General features: G+C 36.7%; 1 protein-coding gene across 1 annotated transcript in view; it reads left to right on the forward strand.

The window, feature by feature from the left end:
* The first annotated feature begins 3,497 nt into the window (after nt 1–3,497).
* The window catches only part of LOC127961830 (B-cell receptor CD22-like), a 96,033-nt gene continuing 85,710 nt past the window's right edge, over nt 3,498–13,820 (forward strand). The window contains exon 1 of the mRNA XM_052561102.1: nt 3,498–3,585. Coding sequence (XP_052417062.1) covers nt 3,498–3,585 — 88 coding nt within the window. The remainder of the gene's footprint in view (nt 3,586–13,820) is intronic.

Here is a 13,820-nt window from a genome sequence, read left to right on the forward strand (position 1 = left end):
GACTGAGTTAACGAGATAAACAAAGACTCAAAGCACGGGAACACTAACTATAAACAAACACTCACGGAAATACAAAACACTTCTTCAGGAACAATCACAATCACAAATGTGGTACAATCACAAGTGATGAACAATGAACCGACGCAAGACAGAGCACACTAGGAGATCTAAATAGGGGAACAATTAAGACACGACAGGTGGCACAGATAGCAATCACGACACGACTAGGTTAACAAGGGGGGCGGGGCAAGGGAACGAGACAACACAAGCACATGGCCCAAAGACAAGGCCATGTGCTTGTACACAAAACATGGGTCTGTCATGATCCTGCCTCAAGACTAGGGAAAAACCAAGGACACGAGGGCAGAATCATGACAGTTAACCCCTAAAGGTTGATGCATTAATGATCAAACATGTACTAACATGTAGTTAAGACTGTGTTCTTCATGAATCAATATGATTTCAGTCAAAGATGCTCTTGATTGATTAATAATTTGCTCATGTCTTCACTAATCATGAGTTCATGTTGAAGTAAGTATTAATTCAAGTGTTAGTATATTATTATTCATGTATCTTTACTGTAGTGTTACCTAGAGAGAGTTCAGGAGGACAGTGATATTCAACTCACCCTTCACAAAGAGATGAACAGTGTTTGATTGTGATGAGATTGTTCCTCCATCTCTCTCTCCTCTACACCAGTACGAATCCTGATCAGATGTAATTACTCCACTGATAGTGAAAGTGTCTCTGTCTACAGTGTAACGATCAGACGTCTGTAACATTACACTGCAATCACAGCCTTTATACCACTCATATTTCCAGTCACAGTAAGTCTCAATCACACACGTCAGAGTGACTGTCTCTCCAGTGAATACTGTAAAGTCTGGAGTCACAGTCAGTGTAGCTGAATCTGTTAACAGAAGAAAACAGACTCTGAACTGAACATCTGAATTGATGTAGCTGATAGTGATGTCATTATGATTAAAAATAGATGTTATGATAAAAGTTTAAATAAATGTAAAATGTTTTATTAATATCTTTGTTTTGTCAATTGGATTTTGAAATGAGAAAGTTATTTAGGGTTAGTTCAGCCAAAAATGAAAAGGATGTAATTTATGACACAACAAACCCGGAAGAAAAGACAATGCTGAATAAAGTCAAATTTTTTGTTATTTTTGTACCGAAATGTATTTTCGCTGCTTCAAAAAATTCTAACTGACCCTCTGATGTCACATGGACTACTTTGATGATGTTTTTATTACCTTTCTGGACATGGACAGTATACCGTACATAGGTTTTCATTGGAGGGACAGAAAGCTCTCGGACTACATCTAAAATATCTTAAACTGGTTTCCGAAGATGAACAGAGGTCTTACGGGTTTGGAACGAGATGACCTAATTTTTGGCTAACTAACCCTTTAAAACATTATTGAACAGTTCTTGTTCTGGTCGTTAGGTGGGACTAAATTTATTTAATACACAAGTTTCACAATTTGAGTTGAATTACTGAAATAAATGAACTTTTCCACGACATTCTAATTTATTGATATATATATATATATTTATATCAATAAATTAGAATGTATATAATACATTTTTAAATAGGTTTATTTATTTATTTATTTTTATGTATTTTCTAACTTTCATTCATGAAGATAACATTTGGTTTAGTGGTAGATTACTGCCATAAAATAAAATAACATGATATTTTAGCTATAGCCACTAGATGACTACATGACGACTCAATGAGTCATTTAGCTTTATGTTGAGACATTATTAAAAATAATTTTTATAATAAGAATAACAAAATCAATCTTTGTCAAAGTTAGTTTCTGTACCAAAATACAATTTTTGCAATTATGTCACAATATTACTCTATTGTGGATGTGTTATAATATCACTCTTTCACTTCAGTGTTCACCAAAGTCATGTATATTTAGTCAAGTTTTCCTTGTGGACTTGGTTTTATTTTTTTATTATTTTATTTTTTTTATATTGTGAATGTTTTCTACTTTTAACTGGATGGTGGGGCTATCAAGTCTTAATTATGTACCCTTTAAAAAAAAAAAAAAAACAACAACACAAAAAGAATGTTGAACCTTGTTTTGTAATCTTGAGACTGTGACAGAGGAGAAATTTATTTATTAATTTATTTTTCCACCCATTATTTGGCATATAAAATGACCCTGAACTGCACATTAGCTTTAATTACACAGTCATTAATCACAGTCTACATTTTTACAACAAAGTAACATTTTAAACCTTTTATTTTTTGTCAGTGCACAGACAAATGATTCTGAGAGAAGATGAATAACAGTTAAATATAGACCTAAATCATCAGCAAAGAGACAAATGTGGGATCCTCATATGATCAATATAGACAAATTAAGTACTAGAACACAATTCACATTCATTTAATAAATCAGATGTAGTGCAGTACAGCACAGTACCTTGAGTGAGTCCAGCGTGGATGAAGGACATCAGCACTATAAACAGAAGAAACACAGATATGAAGCATTTCTATTCTCACAACATGCCTTTTTTTCTGTCTGAGCAGTTCCTACGACAAGCTGCAGAAGGAGATCCTAGCCTGTGTGGGGCTGTCACCCATTTGTGCAGCGCAGTAGTTGCACGACTGGAAATATAGGGCCCGATTATCAGCCTGGGCCCAAATGGCCAGATTCACCCACCTGGCAATACACTGGCTCATCGCCAGGGAACCCACCACTGCTCAGGTAGCCGAGCAGGTGTTGGTTGACCATCTGCTTCGGGCCCTTCCCAGTACTCTTCGGCAGGCAGCAGGCATTAATGGACGGTTATACCAAGCCATGCTGGATTCAGGCAGTATAGTCAGCCTCGCGCAGCCCATAATGTTACCCCCGCGTGTGAAGTCCAAGGCCCTCCTAACCATCACCTGTGTACATGGTGACACACGACAGGTCCCCGTTCTTCGTATCACCATCTCGGCCACCCCAGGCACCTGGCCCATCAAGGTGAGGATCGTGAAAACGATGAAAACGAACCTCAGACAGTGGCAGAGACGGTGAGGCCCCCTCCCAAAACTCTAATCTCTTTTATGATGTCTTCCAGCAGGTGTCGGGAGGGGGAGCATTTTCAAAGGAGGAACAAGGGGATGATTTGTTAAAACATTGCTGGTCACAAGTGAGGGTGATCGAGGGAAAGGAGACACAGCCGCCGCCACATTCAGCTCCTGTCATTCAGAATGGCCTACTTTACTGTGTCGCACAGCAAAGGGGGGAGGAAAAGAGGTGGAAGAGGTGGAGGTGGATCCGTGACCATTCTCACTGGCCTGGCCTGGATGCAGACGTGAAGCTATTCTGTCAAGCCTGTCCAACCTGCCAGTGGACGTCACCATGGAATCTCTCCCCAGCCCGCTGATTTCACTGCCCATCATCAAGCTGCCCTTCGAGCATATCAGGATGTATTTGGTTGGGCTGCTGCCGAAGTCCACCCATTGCCACAAACACATCTTAGTGATGGTGGACTACGCCATTCGCTACCCAGAAGCTGTCCCCCTTCGCAAGGCCACGTTAAAAGCCATTGCCCAGGAGCTCTTCCTCCTTTGTAGTCGAGTCAACTTCCCCACAGCGATATTGTCAGATCAGGCCACCTCGTTCTTGTCCCGGCTAATGGCTGACCTTTGTCACCTCCTGAAGGTAAAACAGCTAAGGACCACAGTCTACCACCCCCAAAATGATGGGCTTGTCTAGTTTTAACCAAATATTGAAGCAGATGCTCCATCGAAGGAGAAAAGAGGACCAACTATACCATGTCAGCTCAGGACAGTTCAAATACAAAAAAACAGATGAATATATTTATCTTCTATAGGTTCAGAGCCCTCTTAACGACTGTCTTGTTTTGGAAGGAAGAAAAAATGGAAGAGGTGCTTTGTAAGTATGGCTCTCATAACGGTGAAAAGAGAGCACAGCTATATAAACATTATCCCCTGTTTCATAGACAAGGCTTAAGGCTAGTCCCAGACTAAAGTGCATGTTCAAGCTGTCTTGTAATGAAATTTTGTAAAATATCTTGTAATGAAACAATCTTAAAATATGTCAGTGAAATTGTCTTGTCAAGATGTACACCAGAAAAGTTCTTAAGTCATTTTTATGAAAGTTATTTAGGTATCCTGATTTAGCTTAGGCTTGGTCCTGACTTAATCTAAGCCCTGTCTGTGAAACCCTGTCTCTTTGTTCAAACATTAAAAGTTATACAAGAACGGAACAATTTTCTTATTCACATCATGCATGTTAATACATTTAAATCACTTCATGCACTAAAAACATACACTTATGCCACCTTCACACTAAAACTCAGATCAGCTGTCTCTCCTGTGGATTAACTGAGACCTGTTCTAAAGAGGATCACTTTATTGACTGGCAAACTGCACAATTAAATCTAAACCCTTAGTCTGATGCCCTTATGACAACTGTAAATTTTATGTTTGCTCTTTACAGAAAAGTTGTCAATGACAAGCCTGACATTACCCAGATTGTATTTCAAAGCCCAGCTCTTTTTACAGTAAACCAGGTTTGTATAAGTGCATTCATCCCATGTTGTATTTGCCATAATTACAAGATTCCAACTTGGAAGAAGCATTCATGTCATTCAAGGATGCAGCTGACAAGACTGACTCCAGTAAGAGTCCTCAGCGTTGATCAAGTCCACAACTAAACCCATCTAGAGTGAAAATCATCTTGCAAGGAAACTTTGTAATAGATTAACTGACGATGTGTTTATTTATTTATTTTTTGTTTAGGCCAAGTTAAAAAATATAGATGTGAATCATTAACTTAACTTTCTTTAATTGGATGAATAAAAAAACATTTTTACAGTGTGGAATATGTTCATATGTCAATAGGGCCTTTTGCACCGCCAGAACCTTTTCATAGAACCAGAACAAATTGTGGAAATAACCACTTTTGGGCATTTTTAGTACAGAACTGTCTTTTTCAAGAACCAAATTGGCTCCAACTTCGGTGCAGGGTCTAACCAGCACAACTGGTACTAACCGTGACATAAGTAGACATTGATCAAAAAAACAGAAGACAAATTAAAGATTGTTTGTAGGAGGCTCTATGAATTTTTTATTGTTCAGATTAATGTGAAGATATGTTATGTGTGGATCAGATACAGAATTTCTCAATCAAAAACAGAACTAACAAATATTGCTACAAGTGTGACTGCATCATATAATAATTATTAATAATTAATAATATTAATAATGTTCATCGTCTGGCTTACTACATCTTGTATTATTTTTTCTAAAAATCCTGTCATACGTGCTCAAACTGACAGTCACCACTTATAAGCTATTACTCAATATTGCAGAAACATAATTGTTACAAAAGTTGCTTTGTAACGATTACTTTGTAAAAAGTGCTATACAAATAAACTTGAATTGAATTGAATTGATTAGCCAGATGCATTTGAAAAAGCCCTCACCCATCATGATTTAAAACACTATGTAACATAATGTAAACATTGTGTCAACTTATTTCGCAAGTATGACGAACAGCAATAAATGTACGGACACTGAAGTGTAGGCACTTGTAGCACTGCTAGTTGTCGTTGGAGATTCTTTAAATTTCTATACATATACGTCAACTTTCCATATCCATTTTATGTCCATACATGACATCGCTGTCGACTGGCTTGTGTCAATTACTAGAACACACTGTCTGCGTGAATGCAACGCTTTAAGTGGTACTGGAAATAGGTTGTGCAAAATCGTCAGAGTACTTTAGTGCTGTACATTTAGTTCTGGAATCTTTCTGAATCTCTAACAGAGAAACTATTTTAAGATAAAATACCATACAACACCTAACTCATATTAACACAAATACATCTGATTCAACTGAACTGCTGAAAACAATAAGTGTGAACTTCATAAACAGCAAGAGCACATGTCCACAGAGCCTCCATCTTTCACAAGCAGCTCAGATAAATACATGTTCTCTGAAACTCTGTATCTGATCCATACGCAACACATCATCACATTAATCTGAACAATAAAGAATTCATAGAGCCTCCTACACACAATCATTGATTTATCTTCAGCTGAACACTGTTAATAACAGAAAAACTGAAGATAGAGTAGAATATAGTGAAATACTCACAGATGATGAGAGGCAGTGCACTGGAGCCCATACTGACACATTAACAGACTGTTTTAACAGAGATGCGTCTCTAAATCAGACACTTCCTGCATTACATAGTTCAAGAAGAGATGAGGGAGGAGACACAACTCTACACAGAAACACAAAACAGGAAGAAAAAGAGATTGATTGTAAGATATTTCACATCTCTTTTGGTATGGTCACACTATCAGAGACATAATATAAACATCAACACGTATAAATGACTTAAATTGAATATACTGCCACACACAAGTGACAGATCAAGCCTATTAAATGATATTGATTCATACTGGATGGAGTGATGAGCCGCCACACCAATATTCCAAATGTTTATTTCTTCTCTAAAAGGAGATACTTCTCTTATTCCAGGAGATACTTGTGTATCTTCAGCAGGATTCTTTGTTGAGAACATGATGTTTGACACTGCAGTCATTCAGTCTAAAGCAGTGAAACACTGGAGTTTAATATTCAGTTTAGAGAGCAGTTAATACAGGTCAAGACAAAAACTTTTTTAACTTTAAAGCATCTAAAGCAATAATTGGACGCTTGCCACAACTTTGTTGACAGGAGCAGGACCACCAAAAGTCCTCACAGACAAAAGATGATCGTCTCAGGTTCGACTGTCGATATGCAGAACAAGAACTGACTGAAACCTCTCACTGGACATCTTGCCTCACCGGCTGGTATTATTGCTGCTTTACTGTCAAACTAAATATTAGAAAACAGAGACTAAATCTGATATTAGACAGGGATTCTAAGAAGGGTAAGTAAATGAGAATGACATGCACATGTTGCTGGGAATCTTTTGCGCTTGTGATAGTATTTTAAGGTTTATGAAACTAAAGATGCAGAATAAGAATAACTATCTTCCCCATTCTGGTTAAAACTATAGAGTAGAAATAGAGCAAACGTCAACCACAATCATCAGCTCAACCTTTATTGGGCATCTTAACACTTCTGTCATTTTCTCTCTACACAAAGTTTCTAAAGTTAGAAATGCACAAATAACAATGTGTCTTCATGTCTTCCTAAAATGAGGCCCATTATATAGAAACAACCAACAAAATGTTGTGAGCTACTCATTGAGCACAGACGTCATCGAGCTCATCGTCAAGGAGAGCAGCGGTGTGTCTCACGCTGCACTAAAGAAAGCACTCGCTTTTTTAATGTTATTTTTCCACTAAATATTTAATAATAAATGTTATAATATTAATAATAATAATAATAATAAATATAGCTGCAAGCAGAAATAACGGGGCCAAGCACTACAGAGGCAAGCTTTTAGTAATTAGTAATTAAAACCATTTTAAGATTATTTTAGGCAAAATGGCTTGAAAACAATAAACACAACCACTAGTAATAGGATTTATTGGCTTATCATGTGTAACCTATTGGTGGCGCTGTTACCAAATTAGTGTGGAATGGTCGGTGTGAGGTGACAATGACACATACAATGTTTGGTGCAAAAATGTCAAAGCTTTGCTGAGAAAGAGCCTCAAATGCATTTTGGCATCCTTCCAGCATATTTGTTGATTCGCTAAATGAGAACCATTTCGTATATCGACACAAAATCCATTTTCTTCAGTTGTCTCAGTCTGAAGATGCTATGATTCGATTTTGGTGAAAATAGGACAATCGGTCTAGGAGAAGTTTTGACTGAAAATCAAGATGGCGGACAGGAAGTTCAGCCAAATATGGAAAACTTCGAGTCTATGTTCTCGGCTTGACCCAAGAAATCTTTTAAGACCAGCGACATTTCAATAGCCAGATTTATTCAAAAGTTATTAGCCATTATGTAAATTGAGTTATAACTTTTGACCACTATGTGGCGCTGTTTCGAAATATGTTGAGTAACTTCAGGTGATGGTGTTGTTGGCATATTCTGAGTTTCGTAATATTACACCAATGCATTTGTTTACTGACTCTTGACATTAATTGAATTTTACTACCCCTTACTATTAATATTTTCGCATTTGGGCATTGGTGTTTAGCTATCGACCTATGTTTTCGAACTTCTGACAGTGGTTTTGTCTTGATCCGAAAAGCGGTTTCAAAGATATAGCCAAATGTTTTTTAAGCGCTAAATCACAACGCTGCACAAACCGTAAGGAAGAAAACTAACATGTTTGGTATTGTAGGACTCTGTAAGGTTTCAGGAGTCTAATTAGATGAGACTCGTGAAAATAAGTCGACCACACCCAAAGTTATAAGCATTTAAAAAAAGATGATCACCAATAGGTGGCGCTGTTTCGAAACTTCTCACGCTCCTTCAGTACATTGTGCTGATGACCCATACTGTGTTTCGTAACAATCCGTTGATGCGTTCTGAAAATACGGCATTTTAGCACAAAATTCAAAATGGCCGACAGTCAAAATGTCCAAAATGGTAAAATTGCATATCAGTGGACTCGGCATGTTGCACTGAATCTAACAATACCTAATTAAAAAAAATTATGGTTTTTGGACAAACTGTTTAGATGTTATAAGCAAAAATAGCAATTTTTCATATCTCCGGACCAGTAGGTGGCGCTGGGCCGAAACGCAGAATGTAGCCTCAGGTCATGCTTGTTATGACATGTACCAAGTTTGGTCTGAATTTGATAAATCTTTGCAGAGATACAGCCTTGCGACTGTTTTTGTAAGTACTTCATAAAATTAGTTTGAGCGTTTATCGAAAACGGTTTGACGAAACAATTTGAGTTGCATTACTTTTGGTCAACACTGACTGAAGATGATCTGGTTAAATTTTCATGTAAATCGGACAAAGCGTCTAGAACGAGTTCGAAAAAGTAGGTTTTTCAAAAAATTCTAAATGGCGGCCATATTTCTATGACGGAAAATGACTTCATAGGCACCCTCGAACCGAATCGGCATGAACTCAGAAATCAAAGGAAAAGAATTTTGTTGATTGGCCTTACGGTTAAAAATTAACAAAATTAAAGTGAAACTTTGGACAGGTGGTGGCGCTAGAGGGAATGTATTAGACACACCAAAATTGGTGTACTTAATGTTGGCACTGTCCTCTATCAGAATGTCAAACCATAACAACTTTCCCGCAATCGGTTCTATGGGCTGCTATAAACTCCTAGTCGGAGAAAGGAAGAATAATAAGAAGAACGGGAACCAATACAAAAGGGTCCTACGCACCTTCGTTGCTTGCCCCAAATAATAATAATAAATGTTATTAATGCTGTGTTCCAGGCAGGTTTTTGACCTCGTAAGTCACGATTTCAAACCACGACTAACGACTTTTTGTACCGTTCCAGGCAAGTCACGCCAAACTTCCTGAGCGCAAAGAATTGTAGCTAGCTTATTAATTTTATTGCAATGTTACATTGTCCTTAAATCGTTTTTTCAACGTGTACCACTTGCATAAACACTGCATCCATATGCAATATTATTCGTAGGGGCTGCCATCGTTGTTTCGCGTGATTTGTGACGTCGGAACTCGTGGTCGTGCTCGTGGTTTCACCTAGGTCCTTTAGCGAAGTTAACACCCCCCTCTCCTATGATTTACTCAAATGAGATTATCTTCGTGTGCGTGAGTTTTCTGGAAGAGGAAAAAGAGGATTGTTTTAATAAATGTAGTGTTTAGCGTTGGTGGTAATAATTGTTCAAACGTAATATCCAACGTTTTGAGAAATAAGCATTGAATATTTGAGATATAAATATAGATCATTCAAACTAAGTATTTTTTCTTATGTAAATTAAACGCGGAAATAAAATCTAATCATTTGGTTTATAATTTTGTATTATATTTATGTTACCAAAAATTGGTCACAATATTTCACTCATTATCTCGTTCGGGAAAAAAAAATAATAATAATTTTAGATTGAGAAGTCAAACACGATTAACATTTTAAAGCCTCTGATTGGCTTTGATGTGACCAATGAAATCATTCTGTGGGTTCGTCAATGGAGACACCAATCACAGACCGCCGTTTTCTCTTTAGAAATTATCTTAGAACGAGTGATGGAGACAAGATTCAAGGAGCTTTATTGACATGGTTAAAAAGAAGTATCTGTTCTTTGCCAAAGCATATTAACATTTAAATTAACATTTAATACAAATATACATAAGAATAGATGTATATAGCATATATAGTCTATATATCTGTGTATAGTAAAACTAATGTACTAATAATAATCATAATAAAGATACAGATGGACTGGATCCTGTCATGTCAGTCTTTGTGTGTGCTGTACAGTGTTTTCTTGTGCTTCTGTTCTGCTGCTTGTTCTTTTATTGTGTAAGGACTTGACGTACCTTGCAGCAGGTTCAAGCTTGTTGAGGTTTCTCCAGAATGTGCAGCAGTTTCCTTTTGTTCTATCTGCTTGAAGTCTTTGTGCTGGTTTGTGAATTGGGGGAAGAATGTTTCTCTAATCTGTGTATAATTAGGAGGGCATGTTGTTAAAAAGTGCAATCTGTCTTCTTCTGTGTCCAGGTCTGTCTCTGTCTGAGGTTATGGTCACTGAGTCTGGACATGATCAGGACTTTTCTTAGTTTAGGGTCTGACAATTTATATTCTCTGTTTAGAGACAGATAGTATTGTTGTTTACTTTGAGCTGTTGCTTCTGTCCAGTGTTAACCGGGCCATGATTTCTGAAAAAAAAAACATAACTATAGAGTCATGATTGTTCTTACTCTGATACTAATGATGTAGTCATTTCATTTCAAGGATCTAAATGTACAAAGAAAGATTGCCCCACAACCTGAAGTCAACATAAACTATTTGACCAAATATCACTTCAGAAAGGAATCATTTGGCTTTGAAAAAAAAAAAAATTAAAGGCCATTTGCTACTGTGATTATTTATGTAAAATTGTGAATTATTTTACTTTTTACCCATAGGCTCAGCATTTAGAATGTATTCACCTTATTTAAAAAAAATATATAATAATATAATAAAAAAAAAAAAAAAAAAATATATATATATATATATATATATATATATATATATATATATAGACACACACACACACACATACGTATATATATATATATATATATATATATATATATATATATATATATATATATATATATATATATATATATATATTTGTGTGTGTGTGTGTGTGTGAATAATAGTAGATATTTAAACAAATACTGAATTCTAGTCTCATCTGCTTCCAGCTATTTTGAACTTTTGATCATTTTAATGTATTATCTACATTAAGAACACACTGGTTTGTAGTGCAAACAGTTTTTACATTTACTTGTTATTCTTGTCTTTATTTCTTTACAGCGGCTAATGAATCAGAAATCTTGCAGATTCACAGAAAACCACTTATGTCAACATTGGAAAAATATGGTTGATTGCAATTATTTTCTTTTAAAAGTAGTCATCTAAAGCTTAGTAGTGAGAGTATGCAACCACACATGCTCTTTTCACTCTAGTTTATTTCTTAAAAAGTAGGTAACAGTATATTTGTTTTTGTTTTAGGTACACAATGAAGATGAGGGCATGGATGCTGACATTGGAGGGACAAGCTGATTTCATCGCTGGTCTGGCTGACATTTTTGCCATTTCAATTTGAAGTATGCTGAAGATAATTCTTGCACTGTGAAATTTATCAAAGGTAATTTCTACATAATATTGTACTTGAGGGCTTGTTTTTTATTTGGTGGGTTAAACAAGGAATGTTTGGATGTGTTGTGATTTTGCGAGCCACGCAGGACCACAGCAGCCAAGTGATGAAAACCCGCTTCTTCCCCTCAAAAAAGTGGTGTGTTGCAGGTTCAACATCTCTGTCTGTGCTGGAGACCAGAGAGGAAGGATCCCAATCCTCCTTCCTCTGCAAACACTTCATTTAAAATTATGAATACTGTTGAGTGCAAATGCTCTGCTTGGATAAATCACACACCTCTACTTTGTTGCAGGACTGTTCGTTACGGTGTGTTTGTGATGGAATTTTTTTCAGCTGCTGTTATTTAAGTGGTTAGGATTAATATCACTGTCACCTTTATGAACTGTACTGCAAAAGCAGTGACCCACTGAAGGTGGTGACTGGGAACTGACATGATTTTCATCCCACTTGAAAGAAACTAACAGTTCTCTGCTTTTTGTTTATAGGTACTTCTTGAGCATCAGTCCAAAGACAGGTACAAACTCGAAGAGGCAGGGAGGACATATCATGTTGTGGAAGCTGTTCTCAGTAAAATGTGCAGCAAATTGGGGTTATTAAGCATCATCTACTTCCAGAAGCCCAAACAAAGACGTCTGTGCATGGGGATGAAAGAAACAGCATTTCTTAAGGCAGTCGCACATCAGATGAAAAGCGCAGCACAATGTTCTGTCACATTACACAACGTCTTTTAAATTCAAACACAACTTTTCTTCTTCATTTTCTCTGATGCACTAACTCTCCAGCCGCACTTCTTCTTCGTCGCTTCTTGCCTGATGCACTCATCCAAGCGTTCTAGCCATGACCCCACCCCCCAACCTTTCAAATTTCTGTAGGCAGGAATAATTTTAAAATATACGAATGAGCTGCTTTGTGACATCACAAAACCCGGAAACCAACACTGTAGGTCAAATGAGCCATTCATTGTAGTTCTTGAAAGGGATTTAAAAAAAAATGAAATATTTCCTTTTGGAGTGGACTTTGAGATTCGTAACTTTGTAGATCTTTTGTGTGCCCTTGTAGAAAAAAATGAAAAAGCATAATAGGACCCCTTCAAAAAATTAAGAGCCTGTTATATAAATGAATATTAATATTGTTATATGCATTTGGAGTATATTAAAAGGATAGTTCCCTCAAAAAAGGTTCCTCGCCAGCTGAGGAAGTTTAACCTGCCACAGGAGCTGCTGAAACAGTTCTACTCAGCCGTCATTGAGTCTGTACTGTGTACTTCAATAACTGTCTGGTTTGGCTCAGCAACAAAATCAGACATCAGAAGACTACAGAGAACTGTTCGGACTGCTGAAAGGATTATTGGTGCTCCCCTGCCCACCCTTCAAGAACTGTTTACATCCAGAGTGAGGAAAAGAGTCCTCACATCCAATTCACCCCATCTTTGAACTTTTGCCATCTGGCCGCAAATACCAGAACAGTCAGGCACAAAAACAGTTTCTTTCCCCAGGCAATCTACCTCATGAACAGTTAAATGTTCCCCACGTATGCTTACGTTATAAAAAAGTGCAATATCCTTATATTTATTTGTTACCCCTCCATCCTAGTAAAACCCTGCATCTTATTCAATCCTATTCCATTAACATGTATCGCACAATTGTTTATACACTTATATGTATATATATATATATATATATATATATATATATATATATATATATATATATAATTTTTTTTTTTTTTTTTTTTGGTCTGTATGTATGTAGTTGTCTCTGTGTACTGGAAGCTTATGTCACTAAAACAAATTCCTTGTATGCGCAAGCATACTTGGCAATAAAGCTTTTTCTGATTCTGATTCTGATTCTGAAAAAGTTATATGACAATGCTATCTAGTGCAATCTATCTATGCAATCTAGTCAAAGAAAGGCACCAAGAACATCGACAAAATATTCCATGTGACATCAGTGTTCAAACCATAATTATATGAAGGAACGAGAATACTTTTTGTGGCCAAAGAAAACCAAAATAACAACTTTATTCAACAATTATTCTCCATAAAAAAGACACAGCACATGTGTGTTT

This window comes from Carassius gibelio, chromosome B7 (genome assembly GCF_023724105.1).
Source record: "Carassius gibelio isolate Cgi1373 ecotype wild population from Czech Republic chromosome B7, carGib1.2-hapl.c, whole genome shotgun sequence".
In the NCBI taxonomy this organism is placed as follows: domain Eukaryota; kingdom Metazoa; phylum Chordata; class Actinopteri; order Cypriniformes; family Cyprinidae; genus Carassius; species Carassius gibelio.